Genomic DNA, 27,454 nt, shown 5'->3' with positions numbered 1-27,454 from the left:
TTCTGCATATATGGCTAATGAGGTTCAGTTTGGGCTGTTTATACCTGTTGAGCACTCTGTCCATATGACCCATCAAGAGAGTAATGGAAATATGGACATTGAACAGGCTGAATGAAGTTATTGAATGAAAATAAACATAATTCTACTAAAAAAAGACTGCTTCTCCTTGTGGTTTGCTTAAAACTCTGTAAATAAAACAAACCAACATCAACAAAAATAAAACTGAAATTATTTCTGTTGTTAAAAAACATATATCCCCTGTGATATATGTAGAAAAAAATCAGGTCAAGGAAACTTTAAAAACTACTAATTGAACAATATTTAGAGATGCAGTATTTTACTTAATATTTGAAATCACTGAATGGAACTCTTTGGCATAAACCTTTCATAACACATATTATCAGAGAAAAAAAAGTGATCCTGTGCCTTTAATTTCCCTTTCTGAAAGAGGGAAGGCTGCACACCACTGACAGGCTCACTTGTTCCTGTCTTTAATGTGCAATCTGTTTTCTCCAGCGGAGGGCACTCAGTGTATCACAAACTCAAGCATTAGCACCAACAAGCTCTGAGCAACATCAGTCTCTGGAAAGCCTTCTGAATTAGACAAGGCCTGCCTCTCAGCACAGCTACAAAACACTTTAAACCTGACCAGCTAAATGGATAAACCTAGCCTGCATAGCTTTTAAACTGGGGTCTCATACAGCACAGGAGGCCTACTTGCTTGAAGAACTGAAAATCCAGAGGATGATTTGCTTTATCTGGGAATGGCAAAAGCCAGCACAATAAGGAATGCCAGGTATTCTGAAGATTTTCTTTTTCTTTTTCTTTTTTTTCCTCTCTTTTTACAGAGAAGTTGGTTACCTTCGAGATGGGCTGTAGCTCTTTTGCACAGATTGCCAATTACTGCTGATGGGTCTCTGGTGAATTACACAATGATGCTCAGAGCCTAGAGGCCCTCCCCCACCCCCAACTGTTTCCTTCTCCCTGCCCCCCATCCCACTACGTGCTGATTTTTTTTTTCCTATATGTATATATATTTTTTTGTCTGTCCCCTCTGGGGAAGTTTGTATGGGGCTACTAGCTCACATGTGGGATCAGAATGGTGTGAATGACAGCCGCACTGTATCATGAAGGTGGTGGTGGTTTCAACACGTGAGACCAAACAAGAAGAAAGCTGAGAGAGGGGGGAACCGTTTTGGATGACAAAGGATGGGTAAGTGAACTTTTGTTGTTTCCTTCTTAGTAAAGCTGATCCTCTTGGCTTCGTATTCTCAGTCGTGGCATTAGCCGATAAAAGACGGGAAAACAGGCAAAAAGCGGCAGCCTCGGAGTTTGCCAGTTGACTCACTATAGTTGCTATTATATTTTTAGATCGTTTTCCTTTTTCTCGTTTTTTTAAACTGTAAATGCATAACATGGACTTAAACAGACTGGAGAAATATCTTTCAGACTGTCTCTTCTGAATGCGTATCCTGGCTTGGGAATTGAGTGTGAGATAAATGTTATGTTTCCTTCTATTTCTTGATAATATTAACCATGCTTGTATTTCTGGTTGCTGTCAGGAAGATTGTTAACACTTTACTGCGTGTGTGTAGGGGTGGGGTCATTACTTTATCAGAGGTCGCACAAGGGCTTGTTTTATCTTTGAAGATGTACCCTGAACACAGCTCCAAATTTCCGTCGCACAAGGGCTTGTTTTATCTTTGAAGATGTACCCTGAACACAGCTTCCAAATTTCCAGCAGTCATTTGCCAGTCTTATTTTTTCAAGTGTGACTGGCTCCCCCCCACCCCCCCACCCCTTTTTCCTGTCTGGGAGAGCTGGAATGTATTTCAATGAGTCTGTAGCTGGCAAGAGGACAGAGAGCAAGATCGGGTTTCAAAAAAAAATAAAAACTCTTAACAGTAAAAGGAGAAGTTTTGTTTGTTTGTTTTGTTTTTAAAATTAGGGATTTGGCTGATTGCCTCTTGGTTAAAAACATGAATATTTAAGATTAATAAAGAAACTGCAGCACAAGGTATTTTTTTTTCCCCTCACCGCTAAGAAATAATAAATCTACTGTTGACAGAGGAAAGAAGTCCTTTAACATGCTATGACTTGGAAATGCAGCATAAGTGCCAATAGATTGCAACTTTGCAGGTTTTCTGAAGTTAATGGAGGTTGGGGAGAAAAAAAAGTCAGTGAGAAATTTGAACAGGTTGGGATAGGGGGGAAATAATAGTCTGCTGTTTTTCTGCTTGTTTATACCCCAAATTTGCAAAACCAACTGTGTTAAATATATCAGAAAAAAAACTAGTGCTACACAAGATTATTTTGTATTTTATGCAAATATTTAATAAGAATTTGATAGTCATAACTTTGGAGTGTTCTGTGTTATTAGTAGTTAGGACACTGAGCCAGTGACCACTGAGCAGGAGAGCCTCAGTAGGAATCTCTTCCTGAATGTTGAGAGCATATATGCTTATTAACACATTGAGAGTACCTCCTGCTGTTACTAGTCTTCATACTATGCTTCACTGGCTGTTTATACTGGTACCAGGGACATTTTTTCAGAGCTCCTATATGGTTATCTCATTATGCAATAAGGATGCAATTTCAAGCAAGGAGAACTTGGGTTACCTTGACAGTTTACTGAAGCTCCTTTGCCAAATCACAGCCTCTTTACTCAACTAAGAAAGATGTACAAGTACAGGGCTTACTAAGATACATTTTTCCCATTACCAGAAGACTTAGTACTCTTCCTTTTGGTACTGGTGTTCAATAGAGTGACTAGACAAACACTGATGTTATTAAATGTTGCCATTATATGATAAGATAGGCTCGGTGTTTTTCAGTGTTGATGCACGTATGAACTCCTGAAACTCAGGAAGCCGTGCTTAGTTCTATGACACTGTGGCGATTTGGAAATCAAGGAAGAAAACATGAAACCTAAATAGCAAACATGCAACACTGAAGAAAATAAAGCTTTCAGTGTCAAATACATTGTTCTTAAATCAACTGTCCCATTACTACACTAGATGAATTGCCCCTGATATTGGTAAGCTGGTGGTGATTTACATTAATAGCTTTACAATGTGCATTTGTCTTCTTTTAATATTGTAGGTTTCCATTTAATTACGCAGCTGAGAGGCATGTGTGTAGTGCTAGTGCTACTTCCTACACTGCTGCTTGTTATGCTCACGGGGGCTCAGAAAGCTTGCCCAAAGAACTGCAGATGTGATGGCAAAATTGTGTACTGTGAGTCTCATGCTTTCACAGATATCCCTGAGAACATTTCTGGAGGATCACAAGGCTTATCGTTAAGGTTCAACAGCATTCAGAAACTCAAATCCAATCAGTTTGCCAGCCTTAACCAGCTTATATGGCTTTATCTTGACCATAATTACATTAGCTCAGTGGATGAAGATGCATTTCAAGGGATCCGTAGACTGAAAGAATTAATTCTAAGCTCCAACAAAATTACCTATCTGCACAATAAAACGTTTCACCTGGTTCCCAATCTCCGCAGTCTGGACCTCTCCTACAATAAGCTTCAGACATTGCAATCTGAACAATTTAAAGGCCTTCGGAAACTCATCATTTTGCACTTGAGATCTAACTCGTTAAAGACAGTGCCCATCAGAGTTTTTCAAGACTGTCGAAATCTCGACTTTCTGGATTTGGGTTATAATCGTCTTCGAAGCTTGTCCAGAAATGCTTTTGCTGGCCTGTTGAAGTTAAAAGAGCTCCACTTGGAGCACAATCAGTTTTCCAAGATCAACTTTGCTCATTTTCCACGTCTCTTCAACCTCCGCTCAATTTACTTACAATGGAACAGGATTCGCTCCATTAGCCAAGGCTTGACATGGACTTGGAGTTCCTTACACAACTTGGATTTATCAGGGAATGATATCCAAGGAATTGAGCCAGGCACATTTAAATGTTTGCCCAATTTGCAAAAATTGAATTTGGATTCCAACAAGCTTACCAACATCTCACAGGAAACTGTCAATGCGTGGATATCATTAATATCCATCACTTTGTCTGGGAATATGTGGGAATGCAGTCGGAGCATTTGTCCTCTATTTTATTGGCTTAAGAATTTTAAAGGAAATAAGGAAAGCACCATGATATGTGCAGGACCTAAGCATATCCAAGGTGAAAAGGTTAGTGATGCAGTGGAAACATATAATATCTGTTCTGAAGTCCAGGTGGTCAACACAGAAAAATCACAGCTTGTGCCCCAAACTCCCCAGAAGCCTTTAATTATCCCTAAACCGACAACCTCAAAATCTGACCCCAGCCAGTCCACCCTTGAAACACCAAGCCCTTCCCCAGGGTTTCAGATTCCTGGCACAGAGCAAGAGTATGAGCATGTTTCATTTCACAAAATTATTGCAGGGAGCGTGGCTCTCTTTCTTTCGGTGGCCATGATCCTCTTGGTAATCTATGTGTCTTGGAAACGCTACCCAGCCAGCATGAAACAACTTCAGCAACATTCTATTATGAAGAGGCGGCGGAAAAAGACCAGAGAGTCTGAAAGACAAATGAATTCCCCTTTACAGGAGTATTATGTGGACTACAAGCCTACAAACTCTGAGACCATGGATATATCGGTTAATGGATCTGGGCCCTGCACATATACCATCTCTGGCTCCAGGGAATGTGAGGTATGAACCATGATCCTCCTAAAAGCGTTTCTACTGTGGGAAAGGAGAGGTAAATGTTTGAAGCTCTAGAGATGTCTCTAATCACTAGAAAGAGTAATGACCCTTTTGCTTTTGGGTTTTGCTCAGTGTGAAAGGTTACTTAATTAAATTACAACCACCAGGAAATTGACTGCTTTTTTTTTTTTCCTTAAATGGTTGAAACTTGAAGGAAGTTCATTCAAGGATGATATTAAGTTGGAATAAAGCACTATGTTAAAACATCTGTTTTTCAACAGTTTGTATACAGGGGTTGGACTTACAAACACACATACATACAAAACTCTTTTCATCCTAAAATTTATGTCTGGTTCTTGTTGTTTGACTTTTGTAATCAAGTAAAGAAGGAGGGGCCACCTTAATTTAAAAACAAAGTGACTTTACCAAAATTCCAGGAGGTAATGAAGATTTAAACCAAAGAGCAATTTACCCAAGGGTTGATTTTGTTGTACATTTTTTAGTTTTAATTAAAGCATGCAACAGGGATCTCATAGGGATAACTGTTTCTGTGTTACTTGCCATTTAGTTATTATACCAGCATAGAGAATGTCAGGCCTATTGTGTAATTGTATTAAGGCGTTTAAAGATGTGTTTTTTCCTCCTTTCCTTCCTTCCTACTGTCCTGCCTTCCTTCCCTTATTTTTCCCTTCCTTCTTTTCTTTTCTTCCTTCCTCCTTTCCTTTCCATTTTATTTTTTGTTTTTTTATTACTGGACATAGATCACTTCTCAAAGGTTTTCTTAAGTGCTGGCTTTATGTATGTAATCAGAATGAAACTTAAATTCTACATTTTGGCTTTGTCCCTGGTAACTAAAATCAGGTCATGAAGTTGTGGATGATTTAGCAATAACATAATGACAGACATAACAGGGACTGTTTGTCAGTGTTGCTGTCATCCCCAAAGACATAATGTGTATTCTTGTTAAACTAATCCAAAACTAAGTGATGCAAATATTTATAAATAAAAAGAGAGAGATTTGGGTTCTGAGTATTTTCCCTTTCTGTAACAATCACCTCAAATGAAGGCATTTCATGTTATACTATTTTCATTTTCATGAGAATAAGTTTGGATCAGTGTCTGATTATTTAATTTTAAAGGTCACATATAGGAATGTGTTTATGAGTAGGAAAACGGTCACAGATTTCCAACTTGTTAATAAGTAATACTGGATGCAAATTATTCTTTACTTCGTAAAGTTGATCAAAAAGTGCAAAGACTGTGACTGTCTAGGCCTTGTTACAAGAATAAATTAGTAAAGAGAGGTAAAGTTCTGTCTCTGCATCATCTTAGTATCCAATTTTACATGATTGCTTTTTCGAAAGAAAGTTTTAATGACAATTTAAAGACTTTGCCCTTTTTAATACTAGTTATAAGAGTTGAAAAATATAAATTGCTCTTTGATAATATATTCCCAAATCTTTCCATAATCCTAAATGCAGATGCTAATGAAAATGTTTTCAGACAAAGCACTGAGTCTGAAGTAATCTCCAGCTCAGTGTAATTTAGAATATGGAGCCGTTCTTCGCAGAGTTCATTTTCTCCTCTTTTTGTTTGAAAATAAGAAAAGTAATCCCAGACAATAAATTCCTGAAAGAAAGCTGTATAAGCAATTGCCCTTAAAAATTAAAGAGAATAAAAAAATTTATATAAAAGTCTAACAAGGCTTGATGTTTCTATTGCAGGCTGACATTTATATAATATTTGTGAATATTAGCAAAACAAGTTCATCCTGCTTTATTCTAGATTTGTCTTCTATTTTGAGATCTTCTTAAAAACTAGTAATATAAAAAGAAAAGGAAAATCCAGTTCCATTCATTCATTTTCTCTTAATGTTTTTATTAGAATGGTGATTTTTATTTGTAAGAATCACCAAGAAAGATTCTTACAGAGCTAGCACTTCAGAACAAGTGGTTCTAAAACTTTTCCAGAGATCTTAAATTCCAGAGATTATCCTTTAAAGACCATAGGCATTACCATGATAGAAACAAAATAAAAACATATTTCATTCTGTAAAAAAGTGTTTAAAAATACATTTTGATATTATATGTGTTCTGTAGAGTGATGTTTATGGTCCTGAAATTGCAGTGACATTGTTGGGGTTGGGTGTGGTGTTACAGCATTAAGTAATGAAAAAATTAATTAAATGTTATAATGAAGCTGTTGAGTTGAAATGGTAGCCCTACTGAAGTAGTCAAACTCTCCATGCCCTAAAAAGTAGAAAATGGTTGGCTATACATCTGAGACCATTAACTCCACTTCTGAGTGCTTGGGGTCCAATAAAGCTATGGGTTAAATGAATATTAACTTGTTTTGAAACACAAATACACAGAAACAAAGTGTAGCTGCCACTCCTCCTTTTTGTCAGTGTAATCAATGTTCAGTATATTACAGTTACAGATAAAAGTAAGAAATAAGGAAAAGTAGATTCTTAGAAATTGTTATGAAAACAATAATTTTCCCTTACTTCTTTGTCACCCCAGAGTAAAATTTCTCTTGTTGAGAAAAGTTCTCTACAAAATGAAGCCAAAAGAGAGAACCGATTTGCCCAAGTTTATGACTTTTTAGGACAGTGGAGGTATGCAGAGTTTAGGGCTGGTGGTGTTTTGAGAAACCTCACGTATCAATAGCTTAGAAAAATAGTGAACCATTAATATATTTATAATACATTTTTGTGAGGTAGGTTTTTTATTCAAAACATCCAACTCTACCCAATAAAGCCATAAATATTTAACTAGAAAACTTAGCACCAAATGCTAATTTTCTAAGATAGTGCCTTGAAAAAAATTACATTAAATTGAAAATTTCACTTATATAGTTGATGTTTCCTTCAATTATCATAATCTAAATATAGTTAAAATATTCATTTTGTCTATTTCCTTTAAGAAGAAAATAAAAATATTAACAGTCTTCCTTAGAATAATGTCTGTGAGCCACCACACACATCTAGCATGCAATTTATAAAGTAAATAATTTTGGCTCTGATCTTTATAAATTTAAAATTTTAAAGTTCCATGTGCACATTATATGATAATAATCTGAAGGAGAATATCATAATAATTTAGGCAGTAAAACTTTCTTATATCTATAAAAGAGGGTTAGAGTAGATAGCTATGAATAATTAATATGATATATGGCACAACTCCAATAGATAGATACATTTCAGTCATACTTTGAGGGGATCAGTGTGCTTGGTTGAACTGAATCATTTAATTTGTTCTCAATATGTGCTCAGAGAAGAGAACTTAAAACCAAAAGGATACAGCTTTGCCTAAAACTTAGTGCCACTGACAGAGAAAATTGCAAATAATTACTTTTGAAAATAGCTTGTGAAACTTTGGATAGCTTTAGCTCATAAAAAAATATAAGAATTATAAAGTTACTTCATTTTTCATACCAAATTTTTACTTAAAGATTATACAAAACAAAATTTTGAATACCTGGTTCTTCTAGGATATGTTTTATTAGCTGAAAATAGCAAGGACTTTTCTAAAATTAGTAATTGTGAATATAAGCCAAGAGAGTTTGCCTTTTGAATTAAAAAAAAATTGAAATTGGTAAAACCTTAACATGAATGAAAGTGGTCTCTAAAGAGATCCTGCGTTCAGAGTGTTTTAAAGAAAAAGTAATTAAAATATAAAGTTTAATGATACCATAATGCTAACAGTGCTGTCATTAGGGAAATGGGAATATAGGTGACCCTAAGGTACATATTTTTCAAATATTTAGTATTTTGGTTACACTATTCAAAATCAAGTAAAATAAAAATAAATTGGTTGTCATTTAGGGCTTATATTATTTCTTTCACTGCTGTGCAGTGGGTGGTATAGACCATTTCTAACAACTTATATTTATTGAAGGTATTAGGTCGTATCCAAACTACTGATTTAAAGGGGAATATTAACTTCTTTCTACACTGTAGAAATTGACATTTTGAAGTATACTGAATGAATTTCCGATAACTAAAAATCATAATATATTCAAAGAGGATTCTAAGTGAAGCAGGCCCAGTATCACTGAGTTTAATACACTTTACTAATAGAAAGCTGTAGAAAACAAAGTTAATTTTGGTGGCTGACTACTACTGTGTCATATTAAAATGTTACAAAATTGAAACTATACTTTGTGTATTTAAAGGAAGTCTATGCTTGTGTGTGTGTGTGTGTGTGTGTGTGTGTGTGTGTATTATGTAAGTAAGCGTATGTGCTCATATAAAGAAATAGAGGGAAAATATAAGTATATTTTGTTCATTTTGAACACTTGAAATACTAATAATAAAATCTTGGGTCATGGTTACTGGAATTTGTTACTTAGGAAAATACTTCTTAAGAATAAATGTTTAATCATCTCTAAAATTATATATATATATCTTATGTCTAGATAGTCTAGCATTCTTTTTTGAAAAAAACATAATTTATACTACACATTACCATTTTGCTGTGACTTTGGGTGAGTCATTTCATTTCTCTGTGAACCATCACTGAATGAGTGTAATTCAACTAGTGCAATATATCCCAACTCAAATCATTCCTCAGAATAGTCAACTTTGGAAAATCTTAGTGGTCATTCCCAGGACTACAAAAGCAATATGGGATGTGGAGGAAAAACTGAGCTATTTATATTCATTGTCAATGAGGAGAGAGAGAACTTCTTGAGTTACTAAAAGGTGGCATGCTCAGGTGAAAAGCCATACAATGTCTTCATGCTTGAAGGCAAAATATATTACACACATGCACACATGTGAGCACACACAGACACACTTATATGTCTTCGAAATTCTTCCAAATAACTAGTTATTTTGAAAGCATTTAAAATATGACTTTAAAAAATCTATGGTCTAAATTTGATCCAACTAAATTTCATTCATGAATACAATTTTTATTAGTCTTCGGATAGTACTGGTGAAGAGTGCCAGCTGCCAAGAAGGCCCAACATGGCTAATTTAAGACAGGTTTTAAACTGACAATAAACGGTTCAATTCCTTTTTCTAGAATTAGCTCGTATTAGCATCTCATGAACAAGTTTTTAATAATTGGTTGCTCTCTAAATCCCCAAGTTGAGAAGTCTGACTCTGGTCTTAGGAATGGATAGCTTTTGACACACCCCAGTAATCTTTAGATGATTCCAGAATTTTTCATCCTGTGACTTTTCTATATTCAGTAAAATCTAGTCATCCTAGTTCTCAATAATTACATTTATAGATATCTCTAGGCTTTGGAAGTTGCTTGGGAATATTAGCATTGCGTACTTGGTGACTCATCAGAATTTTCATGTCTCTAGAGTTTCATGAATCACTAAATCAGGGTGAAACACTAGCAACCTGTGTATCACCAGTTTTGAAGTTTTGAAAAATTATTCTGTCTTTTGATCAGTGAAAAGCATAAAAGAGATGCCGAATATGTTTTAAAAATTAAAACTCCTTTTTATATTACCCAAAAATCTACCATTCATTGAGTCAGTTTAATAATATATCAATATTCTTAAAATGAAAGAGAAATTGTGAGGGTATTTTTCTCATGCACTCCATAAGCCATTAAAATGTTAACTGTTAGTTAAGGAAGATTGAGAAAAAGCACAGTATTTCCTATGATATCAGAATCACTGGCTTTTTAATAACCTGCTTTAATATGCTTGAAACTGCTCTATAGGTGAAAAGGATGTGAGTTATACTCCTGCTAAGTGGTTTAAAAATAATGCTTCCACCATCAAGAGAAATTATGGTCCTTTAAAAGTAAGACATTTGACTTTAAGTCAAATCTTACACATTATAATACTTGTAAAGTTTGGGAATGAAATGACAGCAAAGCAAATACACATTAATAAAAGGTTAAAGTAAGGGTGAGAATATAAAATTTTCAGAAAAAATCATGTCCAAAAATTATGAACAAGCTTGACTAAAACAAACAAACAAACAAACAAAAAACAATAAAACTGATGTCTCGATATCAGATAAACAATAAACACGTGCATAACTAAATAAGATTATGATATTTAGCATTCATTATTGTCTGTACATGGAAATGAGATATCTTTTAATATTATATAAATGGTATTCTTAAACATACATAAAAAAGTAACTTTGAAATATAATTACATTTAAACAACCATGTACAATTAAACACCCATATATCCCACATAAATATTTCTGAAATACTAAAATATATGTTGTAAACAGATAGTAGCTTAATATATATTATAGTTTTGAATAAACCCCATTCTTTACCAACTTGACCAGTCCCCATAAATTGCCTCAAATATAAACATTTGGAGGAAACATTAAAAAATTTAATGGCATCAAAATAACTTTATGTTTCTTTTCTCATTGCCTCAATGTATCATTATGGTTTTCTGAATTTTTGGACATCCACACAGCTTCTCTCTCCTTTATTTCAGTCTTTCATATATTCACTGAATTCTCAGACTTTAGAGTTAGGGGTAAAGATGTAATAACTAAACCTAGCAAGAAGGGTCATCTCTTTTGATTTTCCTTTTATTTAAAAAAAAAATGTAAAGTCTTCTAGTAGAAAAAAGTAAGGTACAGTAAACATGTTTGTCATTTTGATTTTTAAAAGAGAAGTTTAAAGTAAAAAACGAGTAATTATAATATCAAAACAAAACTTCATAAACAAATTTATAATTATCATTTTTTATCTACTATTTCAGTTGTTAGGATCTTCAAATCTCATTGAATTATAAAAACTAAAAAATGTATTAGGTTTTACAATATATTTGAATATTTGAAACAGACAAGCTAAAATGAGTATAAATGGATTTTTTAAAGAAAACTCACTGTTTTTTAGCATCTCAGTAAGGAAATGTATTCCAGAACAGAAATATATAATGTTATGAATTGATTCCGTTTTGAGGTTATTTTTAATGTTAGAGCAAAACCATATAGACACTAATTTTGGAATACCAAATAATACAAAGAGGGAAAATGCTTGAAATCATTTTATTTTGGAAAGTCAATACTACTTAATTCATCTTCACTGTATGTTTTCATTTTAAAAGATAATGATTGCTGTTTTGCTGCCTTCTTTTAAAATTAAATATCATCAGATAAATCATTGAAATTATACTGATTTTATTAAAACAAACAAACAAGAAACAATCTTTGGGTATAAACTCTATGCTTGCTTTTTCAATTCCTCCTTCCTCCCTCAAGTCACATTTACTGAAAGGTTTTTTTTTTTTTTTTTCATTTTCTGCTGCAGATCTAATTATTTCCTGTGCTAGGAATTATTAAAAGTTGATTTCTTGTTTCCTTTAACTGTTTCCTATTAAATACATTTATGTGCAAATGAAGGCTTGAAAATATTGGTTGTTTGTTTCAGCATAAAGTTGATCATGATGGATTTCACTGTTCGATATTCATTATTTTAAATCGAGACCAGCTATTGTTAAATATTCCTAATAAGACTAAAAAAAATAATAGAAATATAAGTTAATTATGTCTGAATCTTTTTTGGTATGGTCTCCATAGATGAAATATTGTTATTTTCTTCTGTGTTTATAGGTCTGAAAAAGTAATAGCAGAGAGGTCAGCCTTAAAGTACTTTAGGTTGATAGTCAAACCACAACATGGACCAAAATTGCATTTATCCAGTGGTTAGATCAAGGGGTGAAAAAGAGGTCTCAGAGATTTGCTTTACTTTTGTAATACTGGACAAGTAAATATATATCTGAACTTTCTGTGATATAATTTTTCCATCTATTGAACTCGGATAATAACTTTCCAACTAACTTGTTGAAATGATTAATGAGCTACTATTCGGAAACCACTCCGAACTCCTCCATAAAAAAGCTTCAGTGTAAATATAAATTATTATTAGCCATAAGCCCTACTGTCTACTGAAAACTGCAAAATACAATGTGGCTGTATTATTTTCATTGTTATTATTAGTTATAATGATGGTTATAATACTCCCTGATGTAGAAACAAGTGTTGTGGTTACATTTTTAGTAAAGTGAATAATAAAACTGAATTTTCAGTCCCTTGTCTGAGCTGTAATTTAGTTTGGGTACCAGACACATTGATATTTAAATAATACCTCAGGGTTTGTAAAATACTTCCTTGGCTGAATACTTTTTCATGTTTCAAAGAAAGCAGCATTTACAATTATTTCATTGGTATTAACTCTAAAGAAGAAATGGGTTATAGAAACAACTTATAAGTTTCCAATCTGATCAAGTATTGCCCTTCAGCTCATTTTCTTATCAAATGGAGGCAGTTTTAATTTCCCCAAAGTGTTTATGCATGACAAGTGGGAATTTTCAAATAATATGTAGGGTATTCCTTTTGAATAAGTTAATATGTGATTTTAAGAACTGGATATTTCTCTAGTGTATATGTATATACATACACACACATATGTTTAATGCTTTGATGTGAATAGTATTTTGGTTGAATATAATATGAGCTCTTATTTTTCCATAAATATATGGTTATGTAATTCCTATTATTTATGATATACTTAAAAATGAAATATATTTAAATTTTCACATGGACTATTATTGTGTGCTGTAAAATAGAGGGCACCACTGGTACAAGTCCTTTACAAAAACAAGCAGGCTGTAGATAAAGAAAAATGCTAGCATTACTAGAGAAGACAGTAAGTTGTTTTCTTTGTGATTGGAAAGGCAGAATTATTCCAAATTGGAAATTCTGCCAGCTGATGAATGTTTCTTCCAATTATGTATTCTAGAATGAGGGAAGTAACCACATAATGGGGTCACAGATGCCCTGGACCCACTGTGAAATGGATCTGAACCAAAACTCCATTGATTTCATGAGCCTGTACTCTGACCAGGGGACCACAATGATGTTTTGGATCTCCAAGATTAGTGTCCCTTCAGAGTTGATGTCCCCAGTAATCCACAAAAGTCTGATTACTTCACTTCCCCCAATGCACAGTCACCTTGGTAAATAGCTGTATGTAAATGTATTGTGATTCAAGTTAGACTTCTGTCCACTTGACCTAGCAGTCTTCCACTTATACAGACTAAGAATTTAGTAGACTGCTCCTGTACTTTTTTCAAAGGACACCATAGTTAAATAGACAACATCATAGGTCTCTTTTGAATCAAACTACATTGATTACTGCTTTAACTCTACTGTCCCATATGGTAACCATGCCCATCTTGTCTTGGCACTAGACTTGTGCCACCCAAGAATCTCATTTTTCACATTGCATTTAGGGACGCCAGTTCAGTGGTAGCTGTTCCCACTGTAATTTCTGTCCTGCAGTGAAGAGTGACAAGAGAGACATTAACCCTGAACTTACTTTTTTCAATCTCTTTCCCCTCTCCAGTTGCCAGGCTGTCAATCAATTTTATGATCTTGGAATATGGTCCACAGTATTCTAACCAGATTTTCTTTAGTTTTTGAGAATTACTGCTTAGACTCCAATCTAGAAACGTAAAAGAAAAGAGAATATAAAATGTAAATATAAAATTCTGACTTTTTGCAATTCTTTGAGCTCTCTATCCATTCATGGTCTATCTTTCTTTTCTCAAATGATTAGAGGATAAGAGATGATTTTAAACGAATATTCCAACTATCTCCTCTTTAATTTTGGCATAACACCTTCCTTGAAAATTTGCATACAGTTTTCCTCCAAAACATGAAGATTGGCAAGGATCATTGGCCTAGAAAAAAAATAGCATCCATTCTCTTTCTCATTGTGTTTCTTAGAATTTATTGGAACATGGTCATCAATTGCATAAGCAAATATACTATTTTATTAATGTTGTCAAACTATTACTATTCTATCAATAGTAAACAAAGAGATAATCTTATTCTAAAATATGAATAAATATAATTTTGTGGATTAACCTGACATGTTCTGATTTTTGTTATTTTCTAATTTTAAATGAATGCTTTGTTTAGGAAATGTTGAAAATATGAGATTATTTATAAAAATAAGCAAGAAATTATCAAAAAAATCCCACTACACAGGGATAATACTTTAAATATTCTGCTACATTTACATCTAATAATATGCACAGATATGTGTATATGGGTGTTTATACAATTAATTTAGCATTGAAAACTGTAGCATAGATTACATAAAGTATACTGTTACTTTAAAGTTAACATTTTGTGATGAATAGAGTCACTTTTAAAAATACTATTTTAGAAATTACTTCCCTAAAGTGTCATATTTTACTTACACTTCCCTTTTTGTTGAACCTTTATGATGCTTTGTTGCACATTATAAATATTTCTTCAATGGCTTCCTCATCTAGATAGATTCCTAGAAGATAAAATTCATAGCCAAAAGAATGAAAACATTAAATTTAACTCATGTCACTAAATTACTCTCTCAAAAATATATACCTATTTGTATTACCACATGAACTGTACAAGAGTTATTTTCCCACATATACACCAACATTATTTATCTTTTTTTTTAAGAAGTTGGCAATTTTTTTAGTGTTTAATATTTATGTCTTTGGCTTTAGGCTGTAGAATATTTTTTCTGTGTATTTTGTGTTATTGGATTTCTTATTTTGAAATATGGTATATAAATAGTCCATGCTGTCAACAATAATACTAGTTTTCATTATGTATTTTTACATTGCTTTTCCTTTTCCATCCTTCAAGGAAACTTTTACTATGTTTTGATCACTCCCTCAATAATTCTATTTTTATATTTATTTCTTTAATCTACCTACAATATCCTTTAGTATATCACGTGAAACATGGAGCTAATGATAATTTGTTTTTTATCACTAAAGAATTATGACAAATGTGTTTTACCATTTTAATGTAGAATTTTCATATATCTGCATCAGTTTTGTGTTTTCTATCTTCTTCCCATGGGTTCATTCTCTATTCTTATATCAGAATCATATGTTTACATTTTTATAGTTTTTAAGTATATTTTTAAATTTTTATGTGTGTCTTTACTCCTGCTGCTAAATTCCACATATATATTTTTAAGTGTCTTGTTCATTCATCACTGTTTTTATTTGAAATAAAATTTCACATCTTTCTCTCTCTGTCTCTTTTTTTCTGGTACTCACACATACAACATACACACACACACAATATTTTGACTGGGATTATGTGGATTGATTAATTCATTTGGAAATAATTGAAATATCTACAGTTATCAAAAAGAAATGCTATAAATGTTATGGCATAAAAATGGCATAGAGCTCCATTTATATTATCTATTTCTTACGTCCTCAATAAACATGAGCTGATTTGCTTTTTATTATGATTCTAATATGTATATAAAAACATATATATATATATATACATGTATAATTATTATCAATATTTTGACCAAGTCCTTAATTTCAGTAGATTGTTATTTTTTTGAAATTTCTGGTTCAAAAATAATTTTGTAAAGAAAAAAATGTGTTAGCTTTCTAATAGCTACATTTCTTATTTACTTATTTTTCTATATTGTATTGTCTGAATCTTCTAGAATAATGTTACACGATTATGGTGATCTGGAGCAAAATTTTTTTTTCTAATTGTGACACAGACTGTCTCCTGTGTTTTTGTATACTTTATCATTCTATTTATTCATTCACTTATTTATTCAACAAAAATGTATTGTATACCTACATTAGTATCTGTTAACACTGGGCTCAGTGCTGTGTTTACAGTAGTGGATAAAATACTTTGTTTTAGGTAAAAATTTATTTATCACATTTTTCATACCTATAGTCTCATTTATAAAATACACATTTATCAGGATGGACATAAGTATTACTTAGTGATTTTTTTGGCACTTCGTTTTTCTCTTTTTATGAGTTCTATATTTTTTCCCCACCTTTTAGTTATTCATTTTATGAATTATGTACTTTTATTTCCTAATGTTAAAAGTTATTTGCAATTCTGGAATACATTATGGTTGTTTCTTTCATAATATATTTCCTAGATAAGTTCTCATTGTGTCTACTTTTGTTTGCAATTTATAAATCTTTCTTTACTAATAAGGGAACTCAAAATTATGCTCTCTTTATCAGTTGTCACATTTATTATCTTTTTTCTAGCTCTGAAATGGTTAAAATAATATGGACATGATCTTTTTCTTGAAATTTATAAAATATTCCCCCAAAACTGCCTTCATGTTCTCTTCTTGGATATAATACTGAGAAAATGGTACAAATTTTTTTCCAGTTTTTGGGTTTTTTTTGCCTTTTTGTGTCCTTGAATCAGAATGTTGAATTAGATTTCTTAGAAAAATACCCATTTCATTGAAAATGTAACATATATAATGATTTATATAATAATTACATTTTCTTAAACATCTTCTCTAGTCATGTATTTGTTCATTCAGTCTCTGTGGACCACTATACTAGAAACTGTAAATGAGGCAGGTGAGTTTCTTCAATCCATATTCTAATAATCCAGAATAAAGTCATTAAAGTATTAGATGTACTTTTTTCATAAGATTTTAAATTCCTTAATGATGTATAACTTCTCTAGTTGTACTTTTTTGTATTTTAGTTTTGTTAATTTATTCTTGTTCATAATTGCTGAAGGTTTTCAGATTTATTGTTTTCTTAAAAGAACTTGAGTAGCATTACTTTCAAACTACAGGAAATTATATCAATGTTCTACTTCCCATGGTGTAATATCATCTATGTATGAATGAGTCCCTCCACCAATACTCTCTGACATTCTAAGTTATTTTACCTTATCATTCTTATCTTACATTTCACTGCCTTATATAGCCAAATTATTTCTTTAATCTATAAGGGATTGGCAAAATATTTCTGGAAAGGACCAGATAGTAAATATTTTAGACTTTGTGGGCTATATGGTTTCTGTCACAACTACTTTACCCTGCCATTGTAGCATGAAAGCAACCATAGAAAATATATAAAAGAAGAACACATCTGTGTCCCAATAAAACCTTTTTTGCAAAAAACAGGCAGCAGCTGGATTTGGCTGATGTCTTATAATTTGCTGACTCCTAATCTAGATCATTTTAAACATGCCTGGGTCTTAACACTCAAAAATAAACAGCATATAATTTTCTCCTAACCTGATACCTTCTTCTACTACTGCCCTATCTTAGTCCTCCCCTTCATAGAAAACCTTGTTACAAGATTCTATCCCAGTCTATATTTCCTTATCAGTCTCTCAATTCTTCAACCCACTACAATCTGTCATCAGAGCTTATCAAGCCATAGAAAGAGCTCTTGCTAAATTTGCCGCTGACTTCATTATCACTAAATTCTATTCCATTATTAAAATTCTTTGCTTCACTATGATATCTCAGTAACATTCAACACTGGGTCTTTTGTTCCTTCTTTAAATGTTTTCCTTTCCAGAATTCTGTAATCAGACCATTTCCTCTTCATTCCAACATATCCTTTTCCATTTCCTTTGTAAGCTCAACCTGAATATTATGTTTTGCTAAGGCTCTTTCCTTGCATCTCCTCTTATACCACTATATTCTCTCTCTCTCTGTCTCAATAATCACATTTACATATACAGTAGGCATTACCATTTATTTACTAACAATAAATAAGTTATTTCTCTATTTCTTGACCTCTTCCCTGCGTTCCCCACATGTATACCAATTTCCTGTTTGACATCTAAATTCAATTATAGAAGAGTACCTAAATCCCATTTCCAAACAAAATCATGGTCTTTCTTTCTGAGCCTGTTTTCCTTTTGCTGGTTCTTGTCTTGTGAATGAAGCTACCCACTTCTGTAAGTCAGAATCATAGGAACCATCCTTGACTCTGTCCTCACTCTTACATTCCATAAACAAATCACCATGAAGTCCTACTGGTTTTACCACTTGAGTATCTCTCAAATCCATCCATTCCCTCTATTTTTACTATTGCCACTTTTTTGTCCTATTTAGTCTCCCTAGCTCAGCTAGGAGCTGATTTATTCTCTACACTGAATACAAAGAGCATCCATTGGATTTATTCTCTACACTGAATACAAGGAGCATCGTTCAAAACAAAAGTTGATAATGTCACCATCCTCCTTTATATCGAGCAATTTGGTGGAGTCCTGTTGTTCTTTGGATGAAAATTAAAACCCTTAACATGACCTTAAAAACCCTGAATGATCTGGCCCTTCCTTCACAGATCCTTCTCACATCACACTCCTGTTTGCTCTCAAATCTCCATCCAAAGAAGCCTCCTTTTACTTATCCTCTGACAACATCATTCTATAAGCCCAGCCCTAGATGCTACTCACTCTACTTAGTTAATTCCTATCCATCACCTCCTCAGGAAGCCATTGCTGAAATCCTTATTGTCAAACCACAAGATTTAATTCTTCCTCGCTATCACTTATTTTTAATAATGATTTGATTAATATCTTCCAATTCTGTTTGAATCTACTGTATCCAAGGAAAGGTAATATATGACTGTTTTTGTTTGACTTTTATCTCCAATGCTTTACTCCATACATTGTATAGAAGAGGAATGTCATAAATGTTTATTGAAAGAATAAATAAGTGCATTACCAAATTTTACTTCTCTTTATTTTCTGCCTTTTAAAAATAGACTCCCTCCTTTGAAAAGTCACTTTATAAATTCTTCTCTTGAAAAATTAGTAAGTATTTTTTCATTATTTAAAGTTCAAAACTGTAGATTAGGATATAGATTTGGAGTAGCCCACTTTTAATAAGTTTTCTCATCTTATTATGTCTATGTTCAAGTTGACAAAATACATAAGGACAAAAGCAAGAAAAATATATATAACTGTGTTTATATATATAACTTTGTTTACCATTTTCCTAGCATTTTTATATATTTTTGTTACACAAATAAAATTAATAGAAGCAAATTGTTTATAATCTGCCATTTTTATTTACTCTATTGTGAGCATATTAAGCATCCACCTACAGCATGATTTAGTTAGTGCATAATACTGTATATTATTTTACTGTACACGGGTTACAATTTTGTTTTGGTGGTTGTTTCAAAAATTTTGGCATAAACAAATTTAAGATGACCACCCTTGCACTTATGTCTTTCTAAATATACTTAATGATTACAGTTTTATATTAAAATTTCAAACCGTCTTATCCAACATATAAAAAAAATTGGTAGTGATCTGTTACAATTTAGATCAAAAGGTTTTTTGTTGTTTTTTAAGATTCACCATTTTGATTACGAATGATACCCATAATATCTTACATTTGTTTGACATTTGTATGTTTTACTTTCTGTATATTATGTTCATTTGCTTTGCCAATTCATAATTCTTATCGACTTCTGTAGGTTTTTGTTTTTTTTACTTCTATAGGTTTTAAATTAATTTATTAATCTTTTAGCTTTTATAAAAGTCACAGATGTTTTTCTCGGCACTTGTTATTCATCTTTTAATGATTTCAGGTGGAATTTTGATTATATAATTAGAAAATGAATTCCACATAATTAAATTATTGTGTTTTATTTTATGGTTTCTGCCTTTTTTTGTATAGTACAAAAGTTATCTCCAGAAATATTAAATAAATATTCATTCTGTTATCCTCTAATAGCTTCATGGTTTTATTTTTTGCATGCAAATCATTAATTCAACTTTTTGTTGTCAAAATTTTACCTAGTTCCACAAACTCACTTGTTATTTACTCACAGTTCTGAAGTGTTCTATTTGTTAACCTGCAAAGCATTAAATAGATACATATATTAAAACTATATGCATATATATTTATGTGCTATATGCATGGATTATGTTTTTACATATATGTTTCCATATATATACAAATATATATAAATACACATGCTCTTCTATTAAACTTTTAATTTTCCTAATAATTTTATCCTAGTCTTTATTTAACATAATCAGTTGAATTACATTTCATTGTTCATATTTTTTAAATATTCTGGCTATAATTTTGAGTTTCTATACTTAACTATAAAAGTCACTATATATAATATAGTATATGTATACCTATACATATATAGTATTATATATGTATATATTTATTATTATATATAATATACATTATATTATATATATATATATTTTTTTTTCCAGCTACCTTGCTTTCTATTGCCTTTTAACCTCTCCAAAATCATATTCTAGAAATAAATCACTGTTAACTCTTTACTCTGTATTCTTTTGGATATTTTCTGTGCATATATAAATGAATATATTTTTCTTCTCATATATTATACTACCTGTAATGATCTAAATTATGTTTGTATGCTTTTGGCTTTGTTTCATGTAATATATCTTGGACATTTCTCCATGATGACAAATAAAGATCTACCTCTTTGTTTTTAGTTAACTAAAATGATTCTCTAGTGGAAGACAAGTGAGATGTTTGAAAACATGGAAATGAACTTTAGAATTATTATGTCAGTACCATAATAAAACTTATTTGATACTTTTATTGGAATTGTGTTTTTTTAAAGAATAATTTGGAGTGCATTAATACTTTTTAAATTCTAAATCTTCATCATCTTGAGATGATAAAACTCTACTTTTGTTAACTTATATCTGAGTTAAGTAAACAGTGAAACACTAAAATATTTTGCATATGGGAGAAAATTTATTTTATATAGGTTACAGTTACAGTTAACCTTTGAAGGCCAGTTTGAACTGCTTGGGTCCATTTATCCGTGGATATTTTTCAATAGTAAATAATACAATACTACATGGTCCATGGTTGATTGCATCTGATGATGCTGAGGAACTGCAAATACAGAGAGCCAGCTATAAATTACAGACAGATTAACCCCTGCATTTTTCAAAGTCAACTGTATTTTATTTTTGTTCCTAATATGTACATGATGAATTTTCCTTTATTGATATTTTCTACCTGTTTTTTGCTATCATCCACCTAATCCATGTTTGTGTGTGTATGTAGGAGTGGGAGTTGTATTTTTTCATGGGCCTATTACAACAAAGAACAATACTATTCCAAATGTTAATTCCAATTGTGTTTCAGTATATTTTCTTTGGTTTAATAAATAGGAAATTCTTCATTTATCCATTATCTCTTAACTCTCCCAACTGTTAAAATTTGCATCATTTAATTTTGTCAAATTTCTGAAATGATGTTGACCAGTTAGGAAGCTCAAGAGTTTCCCTCCCTCTCATCTTCACAATAGTCTGAGGAGGAAAATCATTACTGTGGATGATTTGGACCAAAACCTAGAATGTTCAAAGTGATAGAGCAGTGTTATAGCAGTTAATAAAACTCTTCTGCAGGAAGGGGCTGCAATAAGGTGGCCTGGCCGCAATTTTCAAATGAGAGTGTTTCTACTCTGAGGGAGTAGACTTAGACAAGTTGCTCCGAGTAATATCACTTTCTTCTTTAGTATATTCTATTAGGCTTCTTCTAGTACTTGTAATCTTTTGGGTGGAGCTACCAAGAGAGCCAAAATAAGCATATAAATTTGTGCCAAAATATTAGGAATCTTCTGTTTAAATTTGCCCATGGGTTTCATTTAATGAAACCTAGGCAAACTCAGGTGTCTTCAAGGGCAAGAGAGAGTATATGAAACAATATATATGAATAAATAAGGATTAGGAATTAGTGGGACTATGCAAACCTACAGTGACATGGGCAGACTATGTAGCCTATGTCAACTGTTTTCTTATCTATAAAATAATGAGACACAATTAACATTGGGCAGGCTCAGGTAAGTGTGTAGAGAACTAGAACTAGGAAAACTTTCCTTAGGGACCTGTAAATGCTGAAATATGGATATTTTCATACTCCTTCCCCCCAAAAAAACCTCCTAAAGTAGGAAATGATCTACTAGAGTGTTATTCAACCTCAGCACTATTGATATTTAGGGTCAGACATTTGGTGTTGGTGGGAGGTAGATCTGACCTGAACATCATAAGAAGCGAGTCTGGCCTGATCCATAAGAAACCAGCAGCAACACCCACTCTCCAGTTGTGACAACTAACCGTATCTCCAGATATTGTTAAATGACCCCCTGGGAAAAGGGAAGTAACATCAACTATGGTTGAGAACCACTGATGTAGCACATAGGATTTGGTCTTGGAGAGATAAGAATACATTTCTGTAGCCAAGAAAAGTTCACTAGTGATCCTCAGACTTCAAAATCTTGATGTCATCTGCATGGAGCAAGGGGTAATATAAGCAGAGATGGGTAGGTAACTCTAAAGTAAACTCAGGCTCACATCAAAATTGAGAGAATTTCGATGTCAAGCTTTTAACAAAGTTATATCAGGATTTTGTTGATGACAGGAATGATATGCTTTGTTTTATTGTGACTCTTATCCAAGGTTAAAGGACTAATAGGTATCTACAGATAAAATGGTAACAGTCCTGTTCCAGGAAATAATGAGAAGAAATGAATGGTTTTGCTACCACCATAGTAGTAGTGTAGACCAAGAGAATTTTGCATGAGGAGAGGCAATGTTGGGAGAAGTAAGTACATGATAGCTCTTGTCAGAACTTGTCACCCTTGTCAACCACAAGGCTCCTGAGTAATTGGGTTTGGGAAACACAAATAACACCAATCAGGTTTAACAATATTTAATACATAAATATTAGTTAGGCATCAGTGAATTTAAGACTATGACTTTGTTTGACCATCATATACATGGAAAGGGGAAACACCATAATAAAAGATTTTCTACTCTCAGTTCAAAGTTGGAAGACCTGAAAAGCAAGAATCAAGGGGGAAACTGAAAAGCAAATAAAAGGTTTTGAACACACCAAATGAAAATATGTAGGAGAAACTAACTTCAGTAAAAACTTGGGGACTGGCAGAGGCATTTCTGTAATTTTCTACAATCTCTAAGAAGATAGTTTTTCACAAGACTTGCTCTATTAGAGGAAGCAATTTTCATGGATGGTAGAATTTTCTCCTATTAAATGAGAGAGATATGGTTAAACTCTTTTTTTTTTTTTTTTTTTTTTTTTTTTTTTTTCAGTACGCGGGCCTCTCACTGTTGTGGCCTCTCCCGTTGCCGAGCACAGGCTCCGGACACGCAGGCCCAGCGGCCACGGCTCACGGGCCCGGCCGCTCCGCGGCATGTGGGATCCTCCCGGACCGGGGCACAAACCCGTGTCCCCTGCATCGGCAGGCAGACTCTCAACCACTGCGCCACCAGGGAAGCCCTAGAGATATGGTTAAACTCTTGATGAAAGATTTCTTCCAGTTGAGTTTGAGGCTCACAATTAATGAAATCTGAACAAATGCTGCAGACTGACTGGTACCATGGAGAGGCTGAAATTAAAAAGAAAATGATATTTTTTTCTTCTCCCTTTAGGAATATTTTGTAGTCAAAAAGACCTAGGCCCTAACACTAGCCCTGCCATGTTTAGCTCTGGAATCATGGACAGACTTTGAAGCTATGTCAACCTGTTTTCTTATCTATAAAATAATGATACCATTTGTACCTGATAAGTTTATATGAAGATGCCCTATAGTAAAGGACATAACATAGTCTCTGGCACACAGTGAGTGTTCTTAACAAATGACAGCTATTGTTGTGATAGTGTTATTATGCATGTAATATCTTCCCTCTTTATTCATGTCACTAATTTTTGGTTAAGTCTATTACTGTTACCAAATATTTAAGCATATTATAGAATATGTGGTGCCATTTTGTAATAAGACATTATATAAGATAAAAAAGATTATATATTTTATTTGTCTATATTCATATATAAAATTCTTTATAAATCCATATTCAGAAACATATATGTATGCATATATATATATAGAGAGAGAGAGAGAGAGAGAGAATGTGTGTTTGTGGGTGTGGGTGTGCATGAATGTGGATATAGATCTGGACTTGAAATATTTTGTCTTCTTGACTGCTTGAAGCTATAGAAAAGTGCGACATAGGGGATATCTGGTAGAAGATCCTGACTACAAGCTCTGGAAAAAATTTCAAAATTACAGCAAGTACTTATGGGAAATTACAGTGATAAATGCCTATATTGTAAAAGAAGAAATGTCTCATAATAATGACCTCAGCTTATACCTTGATAAACTAGAAAAAAAAAGGCAGATAAAATCCAAAGTAAACAGAAATACATAATTAATAAAGGTAGAAGTTGAAATCAATCAAATAAAAAGGTATAAAAATAATAAAGGAAATTATTCTTTGAGTAAAGCAATACAGTTGATTAAACGCTAATCATATTGATCTGCAAAAAAAACAAAAAACAAAAAATGAGAGAGAGCAAAACACAAATATCAGTATCATGAATGAGAGAGGTGGAATCACACCAGTTTCTAAAGACATTAAAAGCAAAGTAAGGGAATATTATAAACTTCTTCTTGAAAATTAATTTGATAACTTAGATATAATTAACAAATTCCTTGAAAGACACAAGCTAAAAAAGTTTACACAAGAAGGTAACCTAAATATCTTTACGTCTATTAAAGAAATAAAATAAGTACCACAAATGAAACTCCAGGTGTAGATGGCATCACTGATAAATTCTACCACACATTGAAAGAAGAAATAACACAAACTGAAGAGGATTGAAGAGAAAATTAAAGAGGAGGAAATACATTCCAGCTCATTCTGTAAGGCCATCACTGCACTGATACCAGAAGCAGGCAAATCACAAGAAACAAAAACTACAGGCAAATACACCTAATAAATATATGTGCAAAAGTTCTATACATACTCCAAAATTTGTAATCATGACCAAGGGCAGCTTATCTGAGGAACCGAGGAACACTGTTTGGTATAGTACCTAATATCAATCAGTATAATTTATTAGATGATATAATTAACAAATAATTGTCTTAGTACATATGGATAAAGCATTTGACAATATCTAACATACATTTCTAGTAAAAACTCAGAAAATTAGGAATAGAAGGAAACTTCCTCAACAGATAAGGGTCATTTATAAAATATTGATTGCCAACATCATACATAATAGTGATGAATGCTTTCACCATAATATCAGGAACAAGACAAAAGTGTCTGTTCTCAGCTTCTATGTAACATAATGTGAACATTTTAGCCAGTGCAACAGGCAAGAATTAGAAGTTAAAGGAATCCAGATGGGAGAGAAGGTTATAAAACTATATCCAGGTAACAGACCATCTAAGTAGAAAATCTAATGGAATCTATGAATCAACAACACAAAACTCCCAGAATAAGTGAATTTAGCAAGGTTACAATGTGCCATATTATTATATAAGAAATGATTGTATTTCTATATAATAATAAAGATTTAAATAAAAACAACACTATTTATGATAATATCAAAATATGAATTACTTAGAAATAAATCTGAAAAAAAATGCCCAAGACCTGATCTGTACTCTGAAAACTACAAAATATTACTGAGAGAAATTAAAGAATACATAAATAATCAGTGACACAGACCTTCCTTATGAATCAGAAGAATGAGTATTATTACAATGTCAATTCTCCCCAGATTGATCTATAGAGTCAATAAAATTCCAAACATCCCAGCAGGCTTATTTTTGGGGAAAATGCCACATTGACATTGAAATACCAAATTTCATACTGAAATGCAAAAGACCTAGAAAAGTTGAATGAAATTTGTGAAGGAAGAGCAAGTTGGAGGGCCAATTACCTTATTTCAAGACTTATAAAGCATTAATATTCAATACAGTATGGAATTGACATGAAGATAGGTAATGAGTCCATAAGTAAACCCATACATATATGGACAACTGATCTTTGATAAAGATGTAAATGTACTACAAGGGAGAAAGCATAGTCTTTTCAACAAATGAGGTTTGATTACCATATGAAGAAAATAAAATAACAAAGCACATTTTACCTCATATCAATTTAATAATATGGATCATAGACCTACATATGAAACCTAAAACTATAAAATTTCTAGAGTAAAATATAAGAGAAAATCTTTGTAGTTTTTTTTTTTTTTTTTAGATATGATAACTAAAGCATGATCCATAAAAGAACAAAGTGATGATAAACTAGACTTAATCAAAATTAAAAATTTTGCTTTTGGAAAGACACTGTTAAAGGAATAAAAATATAAGCCACAGACTGAGAGAAATGGCTAAAACGCAACTGATGCGTGTTAATACCAAGTGTTGACAAAGATGTGGAAAAACTAGAACTGTCATACAATTCTGGTGAGAAAGTAAAATGGTAAAGTTATTTTGGAAAACCATTTGGCAGGTTCTTAAAAAGTTAAACATGGACCTAACCATGTGACCTAATGCTTCTACTGCAAGGTATTTAATCAGAAAATATGAAAGCACATGCTTATACAAAGACTGGTACATGAATGAACATAACAGCTATATTTGTAATATGTAATAACTGGAAACCATCCAAATTCCCATCAACAGATTAACAGGTAAACAGATTGTGTTTTATCCATACAGTGGACACTACCCAGAAATAAAAATGAACCCATCAAGGGTACTACACCATAGTAGAATCTCATAATCTTAATGCTGAGTGCTAGTAGCCAAGCAAAAAAGAGAATGTTATGCATGATTCCATTTGTGTAGATCTCTAGAGAATACAAACTAATGTATAGTGATAAAGAAAAGATTAGTGGTTTCTTGGAGATGGAGGGGATTATTGGTAAGAAGGCTAAAAAGGGGCACAAAGAAATTTCTGGGAGTGGTGAATATGCTCACAGTCTTGATTGTGCTGATGGTCTCACTAATGTATACACATGCCAAATCTCATCAAATTGTGTATTTTATATATGTGCAGCACACTGCATGTTAATTATACTTTGTAAAGCTTTTAAAAAATGCAACCACTGTCTTGAAGGAGAATCTCTGGCCTGGACCATGCTAAATAAAAAGCAGTGGAGGTGGGGGGGCTTCCCTGGTGGCGCAGTGGTTGAGAGTCCGCC

The 27,454-nt window shown here is 32.5% G+C and overlaps 1 protein-coding gene across 3 annotated transcripts; it reads left to right on the top strand.

Annotated features, from left to right (window-relative positions):
* Positions 1-528: 528 nt before the first annotated feature.
* Positions 529-5,755, top strand: LRRTM4 (leucine rich repeat transmembrane neuronal 4). Of its 3 annotated transcripts, none has more exons than XM_007452858.1 (3): positions 529-796; positions 1,134-1,213; positions 3,103-5,755. In XM_007452858.1, the coding sequence occupies exons 2-3, from the start codon at positions 1,210-1,212 to the stop codon at positions 4,653-4,655; spliced, it is 1,557 nt and encodes a 518-aa protein (XP_007452920.1). In that variant the 5' UTR covers positions 529-796; positions 1,134-1,209; the 3' UTR covers positions 4,656-5,755. The 3 variants fall into 3 exon arrangements, with proteins under 3 accessions (XP_007452920.1, XP_007452919.1, XP_007452918.1); XM_007452857.1 differs by having other exon boundaries at positions 1,064-1,213; XM_007452856.1 differs by lacking the exon at positions 1,134-1,213 and having other exon boundaries at positions 537-796.
* Positions 5,756-27,454: the final 21,699 nt, after the last annotated feature.

Source organism: Lipotes vexillifer, unplaced genomic scaffold (assembly GCF_000442215.2).
Source record: "Lipotes vexillifer unplaced genomic scaffold, Lipotes_vexillifer_v1.1 scaffold281, whole genome shotgun sequence".
Classification (NCBI taxonomy): Eukaryota; Metazoa; Chordata; class Mammalia; order Artiodactyla; family Lipotidae; genus Lipotes; species Lipotes vexillifer.
The sequence above is the reverse complement of the archived record's forward strand: the minus strand, read 5'-3'. Positions and strand labels throughout refer to the sequence as shown.